The sequence below is a fragment of the Heterodontus francisci genome, chromosome 4 (genome assembly GCF_036365525.1).
Source record: "Heterodontus francisci isolate sHetFra1 chromosome 4, sHetFra1.hap1, whole genome shotgun sequence".
Classification (NCBI taxonomy): Eukaryota; Metazoa; Chordata; class Chondrichthyes; order Heterodontiformes; family Heterodontidae; genus Heterodontus; species Heterodontus francisci.
Window position 1 is genome coordinate 37,232,013 of NC_090374.1, and position 25,459 is coordinate 37,257,471.

Here is a 25,459-nt window from a genome sequence, read left to right on the forward strand (position 1 = left end):
TTGCTTTGTGGTCAGGAAAATCCTGGAATCTTTAAAGGGGAAATTACTAGACAAAAAAATAATAATTAGAAGCAGCCAACACTGATTTCAGAAAGGAAGATCATGCTTGACAAATCTGTCAAAGAGTTTTTTTTAAGGAGGTGACAGATATCGTGGATGGAAGAAATACAGTGGGTATGTTGTACATGGTGTTATGACCAAGGTGGCAGTAATGCACTGTTAATTCAGTCCCACTACTCCACAGGTCACAGCATATCAAGAAAGATTTTCACCTACCAAAGAATAGCCAAATTAACCACTCGATTTGTGCCCCAGACTAAAGCATCCCAAACCTGGTTTCTTTAAACAACAACAACATTAACTATTTATAATAAAAGAAATGTCTTAACTACTAATGAGATAAATCTATATATATATGTGAGAAAGTCCTTAATTCCTTAACCCTCTTGCACACATGCATACATTCAAAAATAAACCTGTTAACCAGGGAAAAAGGATTTTTGGTTTACAGCTGTTTCTTAGGAATAGAAGGAATAATAAAAATAATCGAGATTATCACGTTCTAGTAGGATGTTTTCGGTATGGTGAGGTGTCCCAGAATCGAATAGTCGGCTGCCACTCGGAGTCTGTCCAGGTGAGGTTGATGAACAGTCTGTGATGGGTAGGTGTTGATGGAACTTTAACTGTAGCTGGTGTCACACAGGTCTTTCAGCAAAAGTGTAGAAACAGGTCTGCTTGGGTCAGCAGGAGTCTAGCAGTAGAAAAATTCTTCAGATTTCAGGATTTCTTCGAACACAGGAGGCAGCAGGAAACACATTGGATGCAGGGTTTCTTCTCAAGAGATTTAGGATTCATTTACAGAGAGAGGTAACACTTTTCTGGGTCTTCCTCTCTTGCTGCAGGCAGGTCAAAGCAAAGATTTAAAGTGCCTGCCCTTTGTCCAACTCACTGGATTTTTAAAGGGTCCAAAGTGAAAAAAAACCTTCCTGAACATGGTCACATGTCCAGACATAGTGTCTCTTGTCATTCAAAAAAAACTGCTCTGAAGAAGGCCAAACCCTGTGGTTTCCTTAAAATTGTTGGCTTTCCTGTTCTTGTACAAGTTCAACTTCCTTTCAAAGCACCCATAAAGTTCAACTTTTGTCATGAACTTCCTTTCAAAACATTGCAAGAATTCCAATTATTTGCAGGTTAGTGTCCATTGAGAGAAATCCTTTTCGCAGTTTTTTAAAACACAGAATTCTAAGTTTTTAATACTAATCAAAACCTTGTAACAATGGACTTTCAAAGTGCCTTTGGCAAGTTATCAGACAAGACATGATTGGAGAATAGGAAGGAGTATAGAATTGGGTGTAGGGTAGAAAATTGGATTTAAGACTAGTTAGAAGGAAGGAAAGAGTAAGCATTCAATTCAGTTTCTCAGAGTAATTAGAAGCACCGTAAGACTCTGTTCTGGGACTGCATCTGTTCACTGTGTACATCAATGATATGGATATAGCGCCAGAGGAACTGGTGTCCATATTTATAGGCAATACTAAAATAGGAGGCATAGTAAGTAATTCTGTGGGCCAAAGAAAGCTGCAAGGAGATAATGATAAGGTGGTCGAATGGGCAGAAAAGTAGCCAATGAAATTCAAAGTCAGTAAATGTGTGGTGGTACGTTTTGGTTAAAGAAATGTAATAATTATACTTTGAATGGGGGAAGGTTGAGTGATGTGGAAGAAAAAGAGATTTAGATGTGTAGGTTCACAAGATACCTCAAGTGGATAAGGCCACTCCGACATAAAACGACTGAAATACGAGTTTTATGGTAAGAAGGATAGAATATGAAAGTTGAAACGCAATGGGGAATCTGTATAGGACCTTACCAAAACAACAGTGGTATAGTGGTATTGTCACTGGACTAGTAAACCAGAGACCCAGGGTATTACTCTCGGGACATGGGTTCGAATCCCACCACAACAGAAGGTTGAATTAATAAAAAATCTGGAATTAAAAAGCTAGTTTAATAATGGCCAAAAAACCATTGTTGATTGTTGTAAAAACCCATCTGGTTCACGAATGTCCTTTAGGGAAGGAAATCTGCTGTCCTTACCTGGTCTGGCCTACATGTGACTCCAGACCCATAGCAATGTGGTTGACTCTTACATGCCCTCTGAAATGGCCTAGCAAGCCACTCAATTGTATCTAACTGCTACGAAGTCAGTAAAAAGGAATGAAACCAGACGGACCACCCGGCATCGACGCAGGAACTGGAAACGACAATGGCAAACCCAGCCCTGTCGACCCTGCAAAGTCCTCCTTACTAACATCTGGGGGCTTGTGCCAAAGTTGGGAGAGTTGTTCCGCAGACTAGTCAAGCAACAGCCTGACATAGTCATACTCACGGAATCATGCCTTACAGACAATGTCCCAGACACTGCCATCACTATCCCCGGTATGTCCTGTCCCACCGGCAGGACAGATCTAGCAGAGGTGGCGGCACAGTGGTTTACAGTCGGGAGGGAGTTGCCCTGGGAGTCCTCAACATCGACTCTGGACCCTATTAAGTCTCATGGCATCAGGTCAAACATAGGCAAGGAAACCTCCTGCTGATTACCACCTACCGCCCTCCCTCAGCTGATGAGGCAGTACTCTTGCATGTTGAACACGCCTTGGAGGAAGCACTGAGGGTGGCAAGGGCACAGAATGTACTCTGGATGGGAGACTTCAATGTCCATCACCAAGAGTGGCTCGGCAGCACCACTACTGGCCGAGTCCTAAAGGACATAGCTGCTAGACTGGGTCTGCGGCAGGTGGTGAGGGAACCAACACGAGGGAAAAACTTACTTGACCTCGTCTTCACCAACCTGCCTGCCGCAGATGCATCTGTCCATGGCAGTATTGGTAGGAGTGACCAAAGCACAGTCCTTATGGAGACGAAGTCCCGCCTTCACATTGAGGATACCGTCCATTGTGTTGTGTGGCACTATCACTGTACTAAATGGGATAGATTTCGAACAGATCTAGCAATGCAAAACTGGGCATCCATGAAGCGCTGTGGTTCAATGAAGAGTGCAGGAGGACATGCCAGGAGCAGCACCAGGCATACCTCAAAATGAGGTGTCAACCTGGTGAAGCTACAACACAGGACTACTTGCGTGCCAAACTGCGTAAGCAGCATGCGATAGACAGAGCTAAGCGATCCCATAACCAACAGATCAGACCTAAGCTCTGTAGTCCTGCCACATCCAGCCGTGAATGGTGGTGGACAATTAAAGAACTAACTGGAGGAGGTGGCTCCACAAATATCCCCATCCTCAATGATGGGGGAGCCCAGCACATCAGTGCGAAAGACAAGGCAGAAGCATTTGCAACAATCTTCAGCCAGAAGTGCTGAGTTGATGATCCATCTCTGCCTCCTCCTGAAGTCCCCAGCATCACAGATGCCAGACTTCAGCCAATTCGATTCACTCCGCGTGATATCAAGAAACGACTGAAGGTACTTGCTACTGCAAAGGCTATTGGCCCTGACAATATTCCGGCAATAGTACTGAAGACCTGTGCTCCAGAACTTGCTGCGCCCCTAGCCAAGCTGTTCCAGTACAGCGACAACACTGTCATCTACCCGGCAATGTGGAAAATTGCCCAGGTATGTCCTGTACAAAAAAAGCAGGACAAGTCCAACCCGGCCAATTACCGCCCCATCAGTCTACTCTCAGTCATCAGTAAAGTGATGGAAGGTGTCATCAACAGTGCCATCAAGCAGCACTTGCTTAGCAATAACATACTCAGTGATGCTCAGTTTGGATTCCGCCAGGGCCATTCAGCTCCTGACCTCATTATAGCCTTGGTTCAAACATGGACAAAAGAGCTGAACTCAAGAGGTGAGGTGAAAGTGACTGCCCTTGACATCAAGGCAGCATTTGACTGAGTATGGCATCAAGGAGCCCTAGCAAAACTGAAGTCAATGGGAATCAGGTGGAAAACCGTACGTTGGAGTCATACCGAGCACAAAGGAAGATGGTTGTGGTTGTTGGAGGTCAATCTTCTGAGCTCCAGGACATCACTGCAGGAGTTCCTCAGGGTAGTGTCCTAGGCCCAACTATCTTCAGCTGTTTCATCAATGACCTTCATTCAATCATTAGGTCAGAAGTGGAGATGTTCGCTGATGATTGCACTATGTTCAGCACCAGTCACGACTCCTCAGATAATTAAGCAGTCCGTGTAGAAATGCAGCAAGACCTGGACAATATCAAGGCTTGGGCTGATAAGTGGCAAGTAACATTTGTGGCACACAAGTGCCAGGCAATGACCATCTCCAACAAGAGAGAATCTAACCATCTCTCCTTGTCATTCAATGGCATTACCATTGCTGAATCCCTCACCATCAACATCCTAGGAGCTACCATTGACCAGAAACTGAACTAGAGTAGCCATATAAATACCGTGGCTACAAGAGCAGGTCAGAAGCTAGGAATCCTGCGGCGAGTAACTCACCTCCTGACTCCCCAAAGCCTGTCCACCATCTACAAGGTACAAGTCAGGAGTGTGATGGAATACTCTCCAATTGCCTGGATGGGTGCAGCTCCAACAACACTCAAGAAGCTTGACACTATCCAGGACAAAGCAGCCCGCTTGATTGGCACCCCATTCACCACCTTCAACATTTACCCCCTCCGCCACCGACGCACAATGGCAGCAGTGCGTACCATCTACAAGATGCACTGCAGCAACGCACCAAGGCTCCTTAAACAGCACCTTCCAAACCCGCAACCTCTACCAACTAGAAGGACAAGAGCAGCAAATACATGGGAACACCACCACCTGCAAGTTCCCCTCCAAGTCACGCACCATCCTGACTTGGAACTATATCGCCGTTCCTTCACTGTCGCTGGGTCAAAATCCTGGAACTCCATTCCTAACAGCACTGTGAGTGTACCTACCTCACATGGACTGCAGCGGTACAAGAAGGCAGCTCACCACCGCCTTCTCAACGGCAATTAGGGATGGGCAATAAATGATGGCCTAGCCACCAACGCCCACATCCCATGAATGAATTTTTTAAAAAGTTGAAGAACCATGCACTGTTTGCACTGCAACCTCTTAAGATGAATGTTGAGGCAATGGAAAAGGTATGGTACTGATTCACGAGGATGCTGCCAGTTATGAGGTCATGCCAAGAAAGACTCAAGTATGAGGACTGTTTTGTTTGAATCTCAAAGATTACAGGGTGATTCAATAGAAGTATTTAAAGTTATGAAGGGATGGAACACAGGGGAGGGAAACTGGCCATTTTCAGGGATTGTCCTCTCGAACAAGAGGACAGAAATAGATGTAAGAATAAATGTAAAAGATTTAAACCAGTCAGCAGGAGAAGCTGAGGGTTCTGAGGCAGCAGATTGCACGACCAGAATTACTGATTTGAGTCATGTCAACATTTAAATACAGGCTGGTAGTTGAAAGAAAGGGCAATAAAGGGATATGGGAATGGGCAGGCACATGGGATTCGGACTGTTTCTCATGTGGCAGATGAACAACAACGCAGACTGGTTGGGCCAAACGGTTTTGTCCATGTTGTAATTCCCAGTGGCTACACGCTTAAAATAGTATGGCGATATATTTTAAATTTCGGCTGCTGCACCCTGATTTGTATGTACATCCAAAACTGCAGTGCTGCTAAAAGATGCCTTGAAATGATAATGGAATACTCCAGGGAAGGCACTCAAAATCTGTAATTCAGTCCAGTGGTTTGTATGATGCCCTTATTAGGACTAAGGTAGATTACAAACTGCACACACAACCAAGTAAAATAAGTTGAATAATAATGGAATTAAAAACCTGTTAAAGAGGTGAAAATTAAAATCCTGTTCGGCAAGTTTGCCTCAGTAAATCTTCCTTCAGTAAAAAGTGAATTCAAGACTGAACACTTTTATCTTTTATTCTTGCAGCGGTGGGTGATTACCATGCTGGAAGATTGACAGTGGAGTGATAGATGCTGAGTTCCCTCAACTTTGGAGCTGAACTAAAATAAAATGTTATTATAATGATATGCTACCCTTGTGAAGATGGCTGGAGGGAAGTATTTTCTTCACATTTTGTTTTACCTCAGCACTTGACGGTACTGAAGGCAGGGTCTCAGTATGTAACACTGCCACCTCAGTTGAATGTTATAATGGCTGATCCTAATAGATGGAACAGGTATTGGACTGTGGAAGTAAAAAGCAAATAACAAAAAAGGAGGTAGGATTTACCTGGAGTTTTTATCTGCTGAGGGCTTCACTCCTGGTTTTGTGAACCGTCCCAGGAATATTTCCACAAGACTGAGATGACGATGCTCTTGTGCTTGTTTGAACATTTTGTTGATTCGAGTCATAGAGTCGTACAGCATAGAAACAGGCCCTTCGGCCCACCGCGTCCATGCCGACCATAATGCCTATCTATACTAATCCCACCTGCCTGCATTAATTCCATATCCCTCTATGCCTTGCTCATTCAAGTACCTGTCCAGATACCTCTTAAATCTAGCTACTGTTCCTGCCTCCACCACCTCCTCAGGCAGCTCATTCCAGATACCCACCATTTGTGTGAAAAATTTACCCCTTTGATCCCCTTTAAACCTCCTCCCTCTCACCTTAAATCTATGCCCTCTAGTTTTAGTGACCCCTACCATGGGAAACAGAGTGTGGCTATCTACCCTATCTATGCCTGTCATAATTTTATATACCTCTATCATGTCCCCTCTCAGCCTCCTTCGCTCCAGGTAAACCAGACCCAGCCTATCCAATCTCTCTTTATAACTCAAGCCCTCCAAACCAGGCAACATCATTGTGAATCTTTTCTGCACCCTCTCTAGCTTAATCACATCTTTCCTGTAGTGCAGTGACCAGAACTGCACAGAGCACTCCAAGTGTGGCCTAACCAACGTTATGTACAACTGTAACATGACGTCTCAACTCTTGTACTCAATGCCTCGGCCAATGAAGGCAAGCATGCCATACGCCTTCTTCATCACCCTGTCTACCTGTGTTGCCACTTTCAGGGAACTATGTACTTGCACCCCAAGGTCTCTCTGCTCAAGAACACTCCCTAGGGCCCTGCCATTTACTGTATATGTCCTGCCCTGGTTTAACTTCCCAAAATGCATCACTTCACACTTGTCTGCGTTAAATTCCATTTGCCAATCCCTTGCCCACTTTCCCAGTTGATCTACATCCTGTTGTAACCTTAGATAACCTTCTTCACTGTCCACTATACCACCAATTTTGGTGTCATCTGCAAACTTACTAAACATGCCGCCTACATTCTCATCCAAGTCACTGATATATATGACAAACAAGAGAGGGCCCAGCACCGATCCCTGCGGCACACCACTGGTCACCGGCCTCCAATCTGAAAAACAACCCTCCACTACCACCCTCTGCCTCCTATCACAAAGCCAGTTTTGTATCCAATTGGCTAGCTCACCCTGGATCCCATGTGTTCAAACCTTCTGGACCAGCCTACCATGTGGGACGTTGTCGAAGGCCTTGCTAAAGTCCATGTGGACAACGTCCACCGCCCTGCTTTCGTCAATCCTCTTGGTCCTCAAAAAGCTCAATCAAATTCGTGAGACATGATTTCCCACGCACAAAGCCATGCTGACTATCCCTAATCAGACCTTGCCTTTCCAAATGCATATAAATCCTGTCTCTCAGAATCCCTTCCAATAAATTTCCCACCACTGATGTAAGGCTCACCAGCCTGTAGTTCCCTGGCTTATCCCTGCTGTCCTTCTTAAATAAAGGCACAACATTAGCTGTCCTCCAGTCTTCTGGTACCTCACCCGTGGCTAACGATGATACAAAAATCTCTGCCAGGGCCCCAGCAATCTCCTCCCTTGCTTCCCATAGCATCCTAGGATACACCTGGTCAGGCCCTGGGGATTTATCCACCTTAATGTGCTTCAAAACCTCCAACACCTCTTCCTTTGTAATGTTGATATGCTCCAGGATCTCGCTGTTCCCTCCCTTGAATTCACTAGCTTCCATCACCTTCTCCACGGTAAGTATTTCCCGTAGCTCCACACATAGATTGCCACACTGATCTTTCAGGGGACCTACTGTCTCCCTAGCTACCCTTTTACTCTTAACATACTTATAGAATCTTTTAGGATTCTCCTTTATCTTATCTGCCAGGGAAATATCATGGCCCCTTTTTGCCCTCCTAATTTCCTTCTTAAGTGTACTCCTACATCCCCAATACTCCTCGAGGGACTCGCTTGATCCCAGCTACCTATACCTGACATATGCCTCCTTTGTCCTGACCAGACCCTCAATATCCCTCAAAAACCAAGGTTCCCTAAACTTGCCAGCCTTGCCCTTCCATCTAACAGGAACATGTTGGCCCTGAACTCTTCCTATCTCACTTTTAAATGCCTCCCACTTGCCAGACGTCCCTTTACCTGTAAACAGCCTCTCCCATTCAACTTTTGAGAGTTCCTGTCTGATGCCATTGAAATTAGCCTTCCCTCAATTTAGGACTTTAACCTAAGGACCAGTCCTATCTTTTCCATAACTATCTTGAAGCTAATAGAGTTATGGTCACTGACAAAGTGCTCCCCCACTGACACATCAACCACCTGCCCAGCCTCATTTCCAAAGAGGAGGTCGAGTGTAGCCCCTTGTCTAGTAGGGCCATCCACATACTGCTTCAGAAAACTATCCTGGACACACTTAACAAATTCTTCCCCATCAGATCCCTTCGCACTAAGGCAGTCCCAGTCAATATTAGGGAAGTTAAAATCACCTACTATTACAACCCTATAATTCCTACACCTATCTGTGATTTCCCTACATATATGCTCCTCAACTTCCCTCTGACTATTCAGGGGCCTATAGCATAATCCCATCAAATCCCATTATTTCTAAGTTCTACCCAAATGGCCTCGCTGGACGTTCTCCCCGGGATATCCTCTCTAAGTACTGCCGTGATCTCCTTCCCAATCAATAGTGCAACTTCCCCATCTCTCTTACCTCCACCTCTGTCATGCTGGAAGCATCGGTACCCCGGAACATTGAGCTGCCAGTCCTGCCCATCCCTCAACCACGTTTCCGTAATAGCTATAATATCACAATCCCATGTACCGATCCATGCTCTGAGTTCATTTGCCTTACCTGGAAGACCTCTTGCATTAAAGTAAATGCATTTTAGCCTACCAGAACTTCCACGCTCCCTGTCCTTTATTTATTTAGAGATACAGCACTGAAACAGGCCCTTCAGCCCACCGAGTCTGTGCCGACCAACAACCACCCATTTATACTAACCCTACAGTAATCCCATATTCCCTACCACCTACCTACACTAGGGGCAATTTACAATGGCCAATTTACCTATCACCTGTAAGTCTTTGGCTGTGGGAGGAAACCGGAGCACCCGGCGAAAACCCATGCGGTCACAGGGAGAACTTGCAAACTCCACACAGGCAGTACCCAGAATCGAACCCGGGTCCCTGGAGCTGTGAGGCTGCGGTGCTAACCACTGTGTCCTGCCCCTGCCCGGCCTGCCTTTTGGACTTGCTTGCTTTAACCTCTACATTTGCCTCAACTATCTCATCGGAGAGACTACTACTTTGGGTCCCACCTCCCTGCAAGACTAGTTTAAACCCTCCCGGGTAGTACTAGCAAACCTCCCCGCAAGGATATTTGTCCCCTTCCAGTTCAGATGCAACCCGCCCTCTTGTACAGTTCACCTCTGCACCAGAAGAGATCCCAATAATTCAAGTAGCTGAAGCCCTCCTGGCTACACCAGCTCTTCAGCCACACATTCATTTGCCTTATCCTCCTATTCCTACCCTCACTAGCACATGGTACAGGGAGTAATCCTGAGATTACAACCCTGGAGGTCCTGCTTTTTAACCTTCTGCCTAACTCCCTATATTCACTTTGCAGGACCTCATCTCCCTTCCTGCCTATGTCATCAGTACCAATATGGACCACGACATCTGGCTACTCACCCTCCCCTTTCAGAATATCCTGCAGCCGCTCTGAGACCTTAGCACCAGGGAGGCAACATACCATCCTGGAATCTCGTTTGCGGCCACAGAAACACCTATCTGCACCCCTATCACTATCCCTAGTCCCCTATCACTATAGCTTTTCCACCCCTTTTTAATCCCCTATCACTCTAGCTCTTCCACCCCTTTTCCTCCTCTGCTGTGCAGCAGAGCCCTCTGTGGTGCCACGAACCTGGCTGTTGCTGCTTTCCCCTGGGAGGTCATCCCCTCCAATAGTATCCAAAGTAATATATCTGTTTGAGAGGGGGATGGCCATAGGGAACTCCTGCACTACCTGCCTGCGCCTATTACTCCGTCTGGTGGTCACCTATCCCTTTTCTGCCTTTGCAGCCATTACCTGCGGTGTGATCACCTCACTAAACATGCTATCCACGCGTCCTCAGCATCGCGGATGCTCCACAGTGATTGAGGAAAGGGTAGTCAGAGTTGGGAGAGTTGGGTTGTTTCAGGATTAAAACAAATGAATATAATATTGGTACTATCTAGGAGATTGGGTATTAAAAAGAAACACTGATTTTGGTTGTGGGGGAGGAGGGTTACCACAAATGATAAGGACATCACTTGATAGGTGCTTGTAGAGTTAACCTGTCCCAGAATTTGTTTAAATGGTCCCTCCCTGCATATTGGTCCAACGGCTGCTATGTAGCAGTGAGGGCAGGGAAGGCTGAATCTGTTGGGCAGTGACACTGGCAAAGGTACAAACACTTCCACGTGTATATCCCATAAACAACAGAGATGGTGCATGGAGGAGGGTTTCAGTGGCAGATGGATTGAGGTCGTGGTGGAGACCAGTATTCAGTATTGTTACAAAGGTCGAAGTTGGCATTCTTTGTTATGGAGGAAATTATAGGACAGAAGCTCAACTTGGCATTGAGTAGGAAGCCAAACTATCATATACTGGTCAGTAAGGGGGATAGAACTGTTGGCAAATATATGGCATTTGTAGCAGGGGCTGAAGATAATGCAAATAAATGGCCACTGGAGACACCAAGCTATTTTGTCACGTTTGGGGAGATTTAATAATAGTTACCTTTTTTAATATGAATGCCATCAGTATTCCACTTTTACATGTTGTGCTATACAACAGTTGTTATGCCATGGTGCACATCTGAAAAAGAGAATTCTGCTGTCAGGAAATCATTGTAAAAACAAATGTTTTGCTTGGAATGAATGCCTTAAAGAAACATCGGTGAATACAGAATGTATAATGGGCATTAAAGGGAGCAATAACAACTGGTAGGTTGAAAGAGAGGAAGAGAAGCAGAGAGGCTTAGGCAATTCTAGAGAGATTTGAAAACAAGGATGAAAATTTTAAAATTGAGGCATTTCTTAACCAGGAGCCAACGTAGATCAGCGAGCACAGCGATGATGGGTGAATGGGACTTGATGCAAATTCGGATGCAGGCGTCAAGGTTTTGGATGACCTCAAGTTTATGGAGGGTGGAAAATGGGAGACGATCCAGGAGTTCATTGGAATAATCAAATCTGCTGGTAACAGAGGCATGAATGAGGGTTTTGCAGCAGATGAGTTTGGCAATGTTACGAAGTGGAAATAGGTGGTTTTAGTGAAAACGCAGATATGTGGTCGAAGCTCATCTTGGGGTCAAGTACAGCACCAAGTTTGCAAACTGTCTGGTTCAGTCTCAGACACTTGCCAGAGAGAGGGATGGAGTTGGTGGTTAGAGGACGGAGTTTGTGGCAGGGTCTCAAGACAATGGCTGCAGTCTTCTCAATATTTAGTTGGAGGAATTTTCTGTTCTTCCAATACTGGGTGTTGGACAAGCAACAGAAGTAGATAAATATATGAAAAATAAATTTTCTAACGGGTATAGGGAAAGGGTAGGAGAACTGAATTAAGTGGATGTTTCTTTCAGGCCTCCTCTTACATAGTGGTACATAATATATGGTATTTGCAGCACTGAAAAAGGCTATTCAGCCCAACCTGTCAATGCCTATGTGTACAGACAGAATTGCGAGAGACTGAAACCCCAGTTTTTTTCCTTTCACTGTCCGTAATCAGTGTGGTTTTGACAAGGAGGATGTGTGTGTTTCTTAACCCCTGAGTGTATGGCCAATTTGAATAACCAGCGGTACGCTTTTTGTGGATTTAAATAAAGAGGACTATTTTTATTTACATTCACCCCTAAAGTCTAACATTATGTCACTCACTCACCACACACACACACACTTGAGAAAGAATGCCATTAAAGAGGATAGTGCACTTTTACCAATTGCAAACAAAGGAATAATTCACAAGACACGTGATTTGGCTCATCTTGGGGAAAGGCATGCGTTGCGGACCCTGTGAAGAAAGCGTTTTCACTCCTGAAGTTTAGTTAGGTGGATTCGATAGCTGGAGTTGCATATCAAAGTCGTTGCAGGATTCTCTCGAGGTGGATTTTCAGCAGGTCGCAAAGTTAATTGCTTGTAGTCTCATTACTAGGAGGCTGGTTTTCTGTACTGTGGACTTGAAAGGAACAGGCTTCGAGACCTTAGGATGTTACAGCCTCCAGTTCTTTTAAGGCATGGTGGTACTGCCTTGTCTACCTTCTCTGCAGCTGTTCACTGACTGACCAGTTTCTCATTGGTGCTTGGAGTAATAAGATCCATTATCTGTGTTTAGTTTTGGTCATGTGACCACCTGATCAGTACTCCGATTGCTCACCCAGAGTTATTTGAATTTGAGGCTATTGCTACACAATGGGAGCTGGATGGTGGCTATTCGCACCTACCTATGATTTAACTGGTTTCTTACAGCTCACTTTGTTAAGTTTCGAGCTCGGAGACTGTGGGCTGGATTTTACAGCCTGCCCAACGTCGGGGGTAGTGGCAGAGGGGCCCGGAAAATGCCTCCGGGAGAGGCCCACCACAGGCCTCGATGACATGAAGACCTGGCCCCATATTGCTGGTGGCGGGAAGGCCTCGCGGCGGCCCCCCGCCCCCCCTCCCCGCCACTTGGCGACAGGAGCCAAATTGACACATTTAAAAAAATGCAAATCACTGAATTAAATACTTAGCTACTCTCTACGTCCATTCTGTTGCCATATTAGAGCCAACAGCCGCACTCCCACGCCGTCGGTTCTGCGTGCATTTATGTAAGGCGGAACACTGGTGGGGAGGGGGAGCAGGTAAGGTTCTCAATGCGGGGGGTAGGGAGTGGGGTAAAAACTAATTTCATTGGTCATGGGAAGCGTTAAAGATTAAAGTTTATGAACTTTTGGGAGGGGATGTCAGGTGCACAAGATAAGTATTTTGGTGGGTTAGGGCAAGGAATGAATGGTTTGGTCACTGGGGGTGTAGGAGAGGGGTTTGAAACCTTTACTTAATTTGTTTGAATAAATTCTAATTGACTATTTATTTAAAAATTCAAATTAAATGCGAGGGCTTGAAGCCCTTTAAAATCGGCACTGGTGCCTGCGCAATGGCGCCGGGTGCTGTTGCCGGGGAGGGAGCGCCCTCCACATCATCGGGAGGGGACGTGCGGTCCGCCCTGGCCATGTAAATGAGCTGCCATGTTTAAGGCTCTGCAGAGTAAAACCCGCGCATGTGGGCTGCCATTTTTGCAGCCGCCGCCAATTACGGCAGTGGCAACATAAAATGCAGCCCATTGAGTCTAGGAGTCCATAGATAGTTAATTTTAGGTAGGACCACAAACAATGGGAGGTGTGAATTCCATAAATGGTTTATTCTTGGTATGCCCATTCAAGGGAGGCACTCCAACCATGGCCATTCGATTGCAAAAGTCACCTGGCCCTCAGCAGCCATCTTATTCAGCCCTTTTAATTAATTTTTATTTTTTTTAGAGACACAGCACTGAAACAGGCCCTTCGGCCCACCGAGTCTGTGCCGACCAACAACCACCCATTTATACTAACCCTACATTAACCCTATATTCTCTACCACATCCCCACCATTTTCCTACCACCTACCTACACTGGGGGCAATTTACAATGACCAATTTACCTATCAACCTGCAAGTCTTTTGGAGGTGGGAGGAAACCGGAGCACCCGGCGGAAACCCACGCAGACACAGGGAGAACTTGCAAACTCCGCAGAGGCAGTACCCAGAACTGAACCCGGGTCGCTGGAGCTGTGAGGCTGTGGTGCTAACCACTGCGCCACTGTGCCGCCCACTGTGTCCATTGTGTTTTTTTTTTTAAAAACGACAATTTAGTTCCAGAAGATTCTATGCTGGATACAGTACACATTTAAGGTTATGAATAGGACATGCCTTTACTGAGCATGACACTGTGTTTATACTCCATGCGCGCCTCCTCCCACCCCCTTCATCTTACCCTATCAACATGTCCTTCCATCCCACTCACCCCCATGTGTTTATTTAGCTTCCTGTTAAATGTACCTATGCTAGTCACCTACATGTTGTGCCAGCAACTTCCACATTCTAACCACTCTGGGTAAAGAGATTTCTCCTGAATTCCCTTTTGGATTTATTAGTGAATATCTTGTATTTAAGGCCCCTAGTTCTGGTCTCCCCGCAGTGGGACCATGTCCTGTAAAATTCTACAATTTGTTATGTTATGGTCTCCATCACTTCTAATCATGCAATTTAAGAAGGAGGCATGGGTAAAATGCGCGTAAGGTTCAGAGGTCACAGCTGCACTGACCCATTTTAAGTAGGTCTGACATGTACTAAGACTGCATTCTGAAAAGAAATACAGAGATGATGCTGCTAATGTTATATCAGAACAAGCAAGACACATTATTGGTGATGCGTTAGACAAAGAAATAGGGAAGATTCCTTCTCTGATTGCTTAGTAATAACATACTGTTGGAAGAATTTAGGGAGTGATGGTGGTGTAGTGGTAATGTCGCTGGAGTAATAATCCAGAAGCCCAGGCTAATGTCCTGGGGACAAGGGTTTAAGTCCAACAATGACAGCTGGTGGAATTTAAATTCTATTAATTAATTAAATCTGGAATTGAAAGCTAGACTCAGTAATCGTGCCATGAAGCTATCATTGATTGTCGTAAAAACCCATCTGGTTCACTAATGTCCTTTAGGGAAGGAAATCTGCCATCCTTACCTGGTCTGGCCCATGTGTGACTCCAGATCCACAGTAATGTGGTTGACTCTTAACCTCCCTCTGAAATGGCCGAGCAAGCCACTCAGTTCAAGGGCAGTTAGGGATAGGCAATAAATGCTGGCCTTGCCAACGACACCTGCATCCTATAAAAAAAAATGTTCATTGATTGTAAGTGCAGCAATATATAAAAAGGGCTTGCATTTATGTAGTATTTTAGAGCTGATCCCAAACTGCTTCACGTTGTTATTTAAACATGTTATTATTACATATTATTAAGAATGTACTTATGATGATGATATATGTGGTCAGCAGAGCAGTTCTTCCCCTGCTCCCCCTGCCCCCGTATTTTAAAGACGTTTTAGATTTTTGCTAGAGTTACAGATTGGAGGGAATCTTCCTGCTATGTTTATGATGCCACTAACACTTGGCAATTGGGAAATCTTCCACAGACTGTTCTTAACTCCCAGGTTTTTTCCAAAGCAATTATTTGATGTACCTGTCACAGCTCACAGTCACCTTACACCCTTCTGCTTTGTGAAAACGAAACCCATAAAACAATACAAAATCAAAAACCATGTTGCATTTGAGTTGATTGTGAGCACTTCATGCTGTGGCCACATCTGTGGTACCTCTGTCAACTGGTCCTCATGAACATAGCAGCTCTATTAGTGTCATGCCCCAGAAAAAGACACCAGGTTTACTTTCAACGACCCACTTATAGGAACAAACCCACTTTCTCCATTCTCTGATCTCAGCAAAACAACCGATGAGAGGCTGCAATTGGTTTCAGCATCCATCAGCTAGGGAAGGAAAAATCAGCTGCGGTTTTCAGTCCTGATTGATATAGGAACACAAGAACAGGAGTCGGCCATTCAACCTTGTGAGCCCCTTCCACCATTCAGTTAGATCATGGCTGTATCTATCTGCTTTAGTTCCATAAGCCTTAAAACCCTTGCTTACTAAAAATCTGTCCCAGTCTTGAAATTTTCAATTGACCCCAAGCCTCAACTGCTTTGTGTGGGAGAGAGTTCCATTTTCCACTACCCTGTGTGTGAAAATGTGCTTCCAGGCATCACCCCTAAATGGCATAACTCTAATTTTAAGATGAATTTTAAAATTACAATCACTAGGGAAAGGCTACTGAGAAAACTATTAGAACTAAAGGCTGACAAGTCCCCAGGACCTGATGGCCTGGATCCCAGGGTCTTAATGAAGTGGCTGCTGAGATAGCAAATGCATTGGTTGTAATTTTCCAAAATTCCCTACATTCCGGAAAGGTCCCATCAGATTGGAAAATAGTGAATGTAACTCCCCTATTCAAATAGACCGGATTTGTTGACAACGCGAACGGTAGGTGGCGCTGTTTTGGCACATGCGCAAATACAGCATGTGCCACTAAAACGTCACAGATTGCGACTGTAGCAGCTGCCAGGACTAAAGATGGCGCTGCTCAAAGAATCACACAGAGGAAACCTAACGAACACGTGGCAGTATACAATGGCTGGAGTGAGAGAGCAGCGCGGGGGGCCGGGGAGAGCAGCGCGGGGGCCGGGGAGAGCAGCGCGGGGGGCGGGGAGAGCAGCGTTGACGGTGACAGGGAGGGGGGGGAAAGAGGGAGGGAGGGGAAAAGAGAGGGGGGGGGGAAAGAGAGGGAGGGGGAGGGGGGAGTGGGAGGGGGGGAAGAGAGGGAGTGGGAGGGGGTGGAAGAGAGGGAGTGGGAGGGGGGGAAGAGGGAGAACTGGGGGAGAGGGTGGTGGGAGGGGGGAGAGGGAGGGAGGGGGGGTGGGGGGGGAGGGGGAGAGGGAGGAAGGGGGAGAGGGAGGAAGGGGAGGGGGGGTGGGGAGGGGAGAGGGGGGGGGAAGGGCGGGGTGGGGGAGAGTGGGGGGGTGGGGGGGGTGGGGAGCAGCGGAGCATGCACCAGAAACACAACAGCAAAAGACTTACCGGCCAGTCCCTGGATCCGGCGACACCAAGATCTTCGCACACTCGCTCCCTGCAGCTCTCTACGGCCTCTCGCTTCCGGCCCTCTCCATTCAGCCGTTCCCTCCAGCTGCGGATGCCCAATCCAGTTGCTTCTCCCCTACTTCTCCACAGTACTTCAGGCTTTGCAACTGTCTGGTCCCTTCATTTTGCATGCTCCCTCTCTCCACCCCTCCCTGCTCTCCCAACCCCTCCCCCCTCTCCATCTTCACCTCCCCCTCTTCACCCACCCCTCCTCCCCCTCCCCCTCTTCACCCACCCCTCACCCTCCTCCCCCTCCCCCTCTTCACCCACCACCCCTCACCTGCCCCCTCTTCACCCACCCCGTCCTCTATCCCACCCTCATCCACCACCCTCCCCTCCCTCCCCCTCTTCACCCACCCCTCTCTCTCACCCCTCTTCCACCCACCCCTCCTTCCCCCCTCCTCTATCCCCCTCTTTACCCACCCCTCCTCCCTCCCCCCTCTTCACCCCACCCCTCCTTCTCCCTCCTCTATCCCCCTCTTCACCCACCCCTCTATCCCCCTCTTCACCCACCCCTTCTCTACCCCGCTACCTCCACCCCTCCCTCTACTCCCCTACCTCCACCCCTCCACCACAGTTGAATATCTGAAGTGCAGTTGCAAAGTCGGGGGAAATAGCATCCAAAACAAAGCCTCAAACAATTCTGGGGGTTAATTATTGAGAAGTTTTATTAAGTTCATTAAGCATCCGAGGAACTGCTGTGCATGGATACATGAGTGTTGTGTTTCCAACATTCCCGTTAGACAGTAAATGGCTCCATCTCATCAGCCAGTCCTTGCTGCCAGCGGAGAGTCTGTTGCCGCAGCCAGTCCAGTCTCCTCATGAATGATGCCATTCCACTCTGCAGAACGGCCTGTTGTAGCTGATACAATTGATCTGAAAGCAAGCGGTATTTTTCATTGTGGCTGAGGGGCCTTGGCTGTTCCTCTGTAATCACAATGGCAGCCGCCATGCCTGTCGTCGTTGGTGTCTGAGATGCACGGCCAGCGGCAGTTGGGGGGCAAGCCTGTCCTGGGTTGTGAAGGTGGCAAGGAACTGCTCTGTGGAATCTACTGACGTTGCCATGATCGAAGTTTGAAGTTCAGGAAGGCTATTAAGGGACCACACGGGAAACGTGAGATGAGATAAGAAATACAGAATGCACTCCATTAAAACGTTACAAAAAACGAAAGTGACCCTTTAAGACGGTAGGTTGCAGCACATGTACTGCCTGCACACAGCAACTCACAACAGGGACTGGAGAACATGCGGTGCCCCAGACAATGGAAACTGTTTTCAGAGCAGCTTACAACAGGGCCTGGAGAACATGCGGTGCCCCAGACAATGGAACTGTTTTCAGAGCAGCTTACAACAGGGACTGGAGAAACATGCGGTGTCCCAGACAATGGAAATGTTTTCAAAGCAACTTACAAAGGCAGAGCAACTTACCTTGGAACAATCTCCTGTGTCTAATAAAAATGAAGCAAGTCTCCAAAACGAATAAATAATTCAGATAAAATGCAAGAAAATGCCCGACGAAACCTCTCCTCCTTCCACTTTCAAAAAGTCGCGCCGAAGCTTTGACGCATGCGTGAATATCCGAAGATTGACGCATGCGCAGTAGGCCAACCTGGCGCGTTGCCCCGAGGAAGACTACGTAACGCGATGACGTCATCTGCGCATTGCGCAAAACGGTCCTGGCAGGCCGGACCGCGGCGCATGCACAGAGGGCAGGAGACCGTCTGTGCATGTGCGCACCGCGGCGCATCCTGATGACGTCGGCGGGTGACGAAGCGTTGTCATGAATCACAGTGATTCAAATAAGGAGGGAGACAGAAAGCAGGAAACTACAGGCCAGTTGGCCTAACATCTGTCAAAGGGAAAATGCTGGAATCTATTATTAAGGAGGTTATAGCAAGGAATTCAGAAAATCTTAATGCAATCAGGCAGAGTCAACATGGTTTTGTGAAGGGGAAATCGTGTTTGACTATTTTATTAGAGTTCTTTGAGGAAGTAACAAGCAAGGTGGATTAAAGGGAACCTATAGATGTGGTGTACTTGGATTTCCAAAAATGCATTTAATAAGGTGCCACATCAAAGGTTACTACCCTGTAGGGGGTAATATATTAGCATGGATAAAGGACTGGTTAGCTAACGGGAAGCAGAGAGTAGGGATAAATGGCTCATTTTCGGGTTGGCAAGCTGTAATTAGTAGAGTACCACAGGGATCAGTGCTGGGGCTTCAACCATTTACAATCTACTTGAATGAAGGAACAGATTGTATGGTTGCTAAATTTGCTGATAACACAAAGCTAGGTATGAAAGTATGTTGTGAAGAGGACATAAGGGGGGGGGAATTTAATGCTGTACCTCACTGCGGGTTTGGAGGTGGGGAGAGAATAGAATGGGGCGGGATTGTGGCGGGGGAGGGAGGTTCCTGCTACCATCCTGCCTCCGCCAAAATTGAGTCCGGGGCGGGACAGCCTGTGAATGGCCTTCCCGTCCTGCTGCCAGCTGAGGCCCTTAACTGGGCAAATAACCCCAATTAAGGGCCTTTTCCCACCGCTGCTACAATTAGCCGTGTGGCGGGCAGCCCTGTCGCCACACAGGAAGCACAGCATGAAAAACCATGCAGGCTGCTTCCCGGCTCCAGGGTGGGGTGGGGGGGTGTCCTTTGTTAAAAGGCACTTAGTGCCTGAACAAGGGACGTGCCATCGGGAAGGGGGGGCCACTGAGAGCCACCCCTTCCCCTTGTTAGCGACTCCCCTCCGCCCCTTCCCCATGACCCCTCCTCCTCTGACCTACCTGTGGCCTGGGTCCAACAACGATCCTTGGCCTCCACAGTGGCGCTGCAGCTGCTGGCCTCTGTTTGGCCGGCAGCTTTCCAAGGGTGGGACTTCTGGTGACGGGATCCTTGTTCCTGTGGAAGGCCCACTGCTGTCCACATAAGTGCCTGATTGGCACTAAATTCAGCAGGCCTTCCGTAGAAGTGGTAACACAGCGATCTCAGCGTCGCTTTTTCCGGATGTTCAGATCTCTGCCACCAGAATAAAATCCCGGCTATGGAGTCTGCAAAGGGATATAGATAGGTTAAGTGAGTGGGCACAAATTTAGCAGATGGAGTATAATGAGGGGAAATGTGAACTTATCCACTTTGGCAGAAAGAATAAAAAAGCAGTATATTATTTAATTGGAGAGAGATTGCAGAATTCTGCAGTACAGAGGGATCTGGGTGCCCTGGTACAGGAATCACAAAAAGTTAGTATGCAGGTACAGCAAGTGATTAGGAAGGCAAATGGAATGTTGTTATTTATTGAAATGGAATATAGAAGTAGGGAATGTTTGCTACCATTGTACAGGGCGCTGATGAGACCACATCTGGAGTACTGTGTGCAGTTTTGTTCTCCTTTAAGAAAGGATATAATTGCATTGGAAGCAGTTTAGAGAAGGTTCACTTGACTGATTCTTGGGATGAAGGGGTTAGCTTATGAGGAAAAGATGGGCAGGTTGGGCCTGTATTCATTGGAGTTTAGAAGAATAAGAGGTGGACTTGTCAGAGTAGATGCTGAGAGGATGTTTCCACTTGTGGGAGAGACTAGAACTAGGGGGCAGTTTAAAAATAAGGGATCTCACATTTAAGATGGAGGTGAGGAGAAATTTTTTTTCTCTAAGAGGGTCATTAGTCTGTGGAATTCTCCTTCCCAGAGAGCAGTGGAGGCAGGGCCATTGAATATTTTTAAGGATAAATTCTTCATTGACAAGGGAGTCAAAGGGATGTGGGTGGACAGGAAAGTAGAGTTGAGGCCACAATCAGACAGAGCAGGCTCGAGAGACCGAATGGCCTACTCCTGCTCCTAATTCATATGTTCATATGTATGTATGTATAAGTCCTCAAAGGGACTCAGACCTCGAGAACCTTGTACACTGTATACAATGTATGACAATGTGTTGGACCTCAGGAACAATTGCAATTTAGAAGTATATATATTAAACAGCTCTGAAAATGCATGTGAAAGCTAAGAATGCAGAGATTTCCCTGTTCTGTAGGATGCTATTCTTAAATGACTGTATGTTTTATTTCCAAAGCACACTTTCTGGATAAGATAGTTAAAGGTACTGCATGTTTTTTTTTTGCTGTTGTTGTTATGCTGTTTCTGTATACACAGTAAATAAGTAACTGACACTTTTACCTTTTTATTTGCGGCATGGCTTCATTATTCAAGCCTTTGACAGTTAATACATTAATGAGGCATTTATACTGAGTTAAGTCTGCAATATTTTTACAGCAATTAGTACCTGAAAATGTTGAAAGTCAATTAGCTGGAATAGATGTGCTTCAGATTCATTTGCACTCTCATTGTAGCTGATGGTACAGATGCTAACTCACCTACTGTGTGGCACTGCAAAATTGCTCAAATGTAATTGAGAACAGTTCATCCCTGCTACACATTAATAGTTGATGCAGGAAAAAAAAGTAATAGAATTCAGAATTTTTGAGGAGTAATTTCATCATGCAAGAAGAAATCAATTGTAACAATGTTGAGCACTGTTTGTAGCTATGTGTTAAATTGTTAAGTGGCTTGGGGTAAATTTGATACAAGTTTAATGATCATGGCACCTCATCTTTCATTAATAGTATTTAGGGGTTTTAACAGCGTTTCTGAAATATGTTATTTAGTTTGCAGAACTGTTCATGTAGTTGCATTTCCAGACATGTATTATTTAAGCTCATAGCTTCGACAGTAAAACCAGTCTTCATTATTAAGAGCAGCAGTCGGAGTTTTGTTCAACTCACTCACAACTTTGTAATTGCGAGCGTCCTTTTTCTTCTGTTTGTATAAATACAGATTCTGAATATGCCATTACTTTTAATTATGTTTCCACAATTTTCCTCCTTGGACAATCCCTCTCCGCTATCTGTCTTCAAGCACGTCATTTAGCGTGATTTTTTATTTCAAATTTTTTTTTGGTTAATTTATATTTTTCCTGTTCAGGCTTTTGGTCTCTGTTCATTGTGGTTCTTATGGTTATTAAGTTCTGTCCGTCTTAAGTCGTTCAGCTTGCCAAGCTGCTGTTTCTGTTGAAAACCCTGTCCATCCCGTTCAGTCCATCCGCAGTCTTGATTAGGTGCTGAGCACTCTCACTTCTTTCCTGACCTTTGCTTACTCCTTTGAAAGGAATGTGAGTTTTTAAAGCTTAAAAGTTTTTTTTCTTTATCAATAAAGTACACTTGTAAATAGCTTACCTATACTTTGTTCATCTATTACAGTTGCCATAACTTCACATGAATAAGCATCAACTTGAAAGCCTCACAATAGTGAGAGACTCTATCTGCAGTTTGGTGGATGGGGACGGGAGACAGAAGCACTTTACAGTTCCTATTTCCACATAGCTCTCACCCAAATTGGTGTTCTGATCTTCATATGTAGGGGGTTGTGAGTCAAGCCACATTGTCCTAGCCTCTTGTGCTGAGGAGCTGCCAACAAGAGGATAAACACAGAGGAAAATGGAGAGAAAAGATAAATCTTAGAAAATGCATGCAAGGTCTATTAGTTCTATGGAAATAAATCTTAAGGTTTAAGTACTTCAGCTGTTAACCTGATGGTACCTGGTGAGTAAAAGCACCACCTAGTGTAGATCTAAACCACATGGAGCCAGACTGGGTTCCTTGTCTGTTCTCCATTCTCTGATTTCACCATGGACACCAATTGACTTCAGCATCCCTCAGCCAGGGAAGGGAAAAAGTCAGCTGCAGTTCTCATTCCTGATTGCTATAGGAACATAGGAAAAGCCATAAGCCACTCATCCCTGCAGCCTGTTCTGCCATTCAATTAGATAACGCTTTGGTTCCGTAACCTTTACCTTGCCCAAAATCTACCAATCTCGGTTTTGAATTTTTCAATTGACCTTGCCTTCATTGGAGAGAGTTACAGATTTCCAGTACCCTTTGTATGAAGACGAGCTTCCTGTCATCATCCCTGAGTGGCCTAGTTCTAGTTTTACGGTCATGTCCTCTTTTTCTAGATTCCCTCCACCAGAGAAAATAGTTTCTCTCGATCGATCATACCAAGTCCATTAACCATCTTAAACATCTCAATTTGATCACCCCATAATCATCTATACTCAAGGGATTATGAGCCTATCCAGTGACTTTTGCTGGAAAATGCATGTATGTCAGGATTTTGATTAGGCTGGGGCTCCATTGTGATGACCTTCAAAGTCACGGTTCATTATCTAGCCTCGCACATGAAGAATGACCAGAATGAGGTATTGGGGATGGGTGACACCTGTGGAACCTTATCCCAGCTGGAGAGAAGTGCTTTTAGAAGAGGAGAGAAAATTGGTGGGGTAATAGAAAATAATGTTCAGCAACTTACCCTGCTGCTGTATGAACATTCAATGGCACTGTGTTGCTCATCCAAGATTATATATTCCTGATACATCAGGAATGCCAGCACGTGTGAAAAATCTTGGCCGGCATTTTGAGGTTCCAAGTTTCCACCCGATACTTAATTACCTTGGGTAATAGGACTCTTGAAGTAGTTTGCATACAAAGCCTGTAGCTGCAAACAGATTGAGCTGTTAGTTGCACTGACCCTAGTTTCAGATGGGTGGCTAAGCACATGAGATACCACTGACCAACCATTTGTTGTTCTTCGTTATCTCCAGTTCCCCTCTCCCACCACCCCACCCCCAGCTTTATTTTCCTGTTCTGTGAACCTGTAATCCACATTGCCAGGTTCCTGACAGTGAGGACCTGTTTCTATACCTCCACCAAAGGTAATTAGGAGATGCATGAAAAGACCAACAAATTCCCCTCTATTTTACCTCCCCAGATGGTTTCAGATGAAATCAGACTCAAGGGGCTCATTCATTAGGGAATCTTTGGGCTGGAGCCAATGTTCAGTTCTTCTGATGCAGATTTCTGTTCTAATATTTGTGCTTGGCTTTGTTACAAGGCGTTTTTTTGCCTTTTCAAAATTTGATGGCTATAGTTGGAGCAACCAAATTTTAAAATGCGTAAGATCTTGTGTTCAGCAGACAGCCAGGGCTTGCATGTTAGAAATAATAAAAGAACAGAATGTCTTTCCTCTCCTCATCAGCAGCTAAATTTCTCAGACCAAGTGCATCATGCACCCATGACTCACCTCAGCAGTTGGCCTGTCTGCTCTTGTAATGTCTCAGAACCAGAGTCAAGGTGAATTTGGGTCATCTTTACTGTGAACTGGTCCACTGAGAAGTGGATTGAACCACAGTTCAGTTTGTCTTTCTTAACAGACAACAGAGTGATGGAATCTTTGTCTCCTCTGCCTTGGTTGTACTTGAATCCATCTCTGAAAAGTAAAAAGGGACAGTACTGTGTACTAACATACCCTCTAGCCCAGAGACACCACAGCCTGGAATTTCCTCAGAGCTGCTCCTGCTCCATCACCATAATTTTGCTGGAAATGCAGCAGAAAACTCTGCCAGCAACATTATAACCACAGTTTTGAGGAAATCCCAATGAATTTCCATCATTTTCTCTGAACTGGCCTTTACTGGACCTAACATGGAATTTCAGCAAGGTTATTGGAATTGGAATTGTAAAAGGACAGACTAAAGCCTTTTGTTACATAGTTCACACTTCTTTCCATTATTTTCTGTGTTGTTTTTCTATTGTATCTTCAATATTACTAGAATACTCCACAATCACATATTTGGTTTCCTTGGTAACCATAATATTATTCATAAGAATTATGGATAATTTGAAATTCTTCAAAAGACCCCTATTTGTAACATAATTTTATCAAGATGTGACTTCACCATATTCCTTCAGCCAATTATATCTGCATACATTACACATTTGGATATAACACTGCAATTACCACTCAATGATTCTGCTTTTCTTTGGAGTTACAAGGCATTTGTGCCTTTCAAAGAGTAACAAATAATCACAGTTTCTGCTGAAGAACAGTACAGTTTATCCAGGTGAAATTATGGTATCTGTGCTTCAATAAAATGCTTGTAGCTGATGATCTTCCATTAGTGTTTATTTGCATAACAAAGCGACAGAGCATCGTGTTTAGTATTTATTCTCTGTATTCTTTTCTCAGAGGGTTGCCCTGGTCTTTGTAATAGTAATGGAAGGTGCACCCTTGACCAAAATGGCTGGCATTGTGTTTGCCAGATGGGGTGGAGAGGAGCAGGGTGTGATGTTGCCATGGAGACTGCATGCTCGGATAGCAAAGACAACGAAGGAGGTAAGGACATAGATATTCAATCCATGCAGCTGCATATACCTGAACAGAGGTTAACACGAGTGACATGAAACATTTATACAAATTTATTGCCAGCTGAGTCCAACGATCCAAATACAGCTTCACAGCAGAATAGAAACGTAGAAAATAGGAGCAGGAGTA

The 25,459-nt window shown here is 45.5% G+C and overlaps 1 protein-coding gene across 16 annotated transcripts in view; it reads left to right on the top strand.

Moving 5' to 3' along the window:
* LOC137368959 (teneurin-3) overlaps positions 1-25,459 on the top strand; it is an 891,767-nt gene that overhangs the window by 767,053 nt on the left and 99,255 nt on the right. For all 16 annotated transcript variants that reach the window (XM_068029337.1, XM_068029332.1, XM_068029334.1 and 13 more), the window contains one exon: positions 25,154-25,300. In XM_068029337.1, coding sequence (XP_067885438.1) covers positions 25,154-25,300 — 147 coding nt within the window. The remainder of the gene's footprint in view (positions 1-25,153; positions 25,301-25,459) is intronic.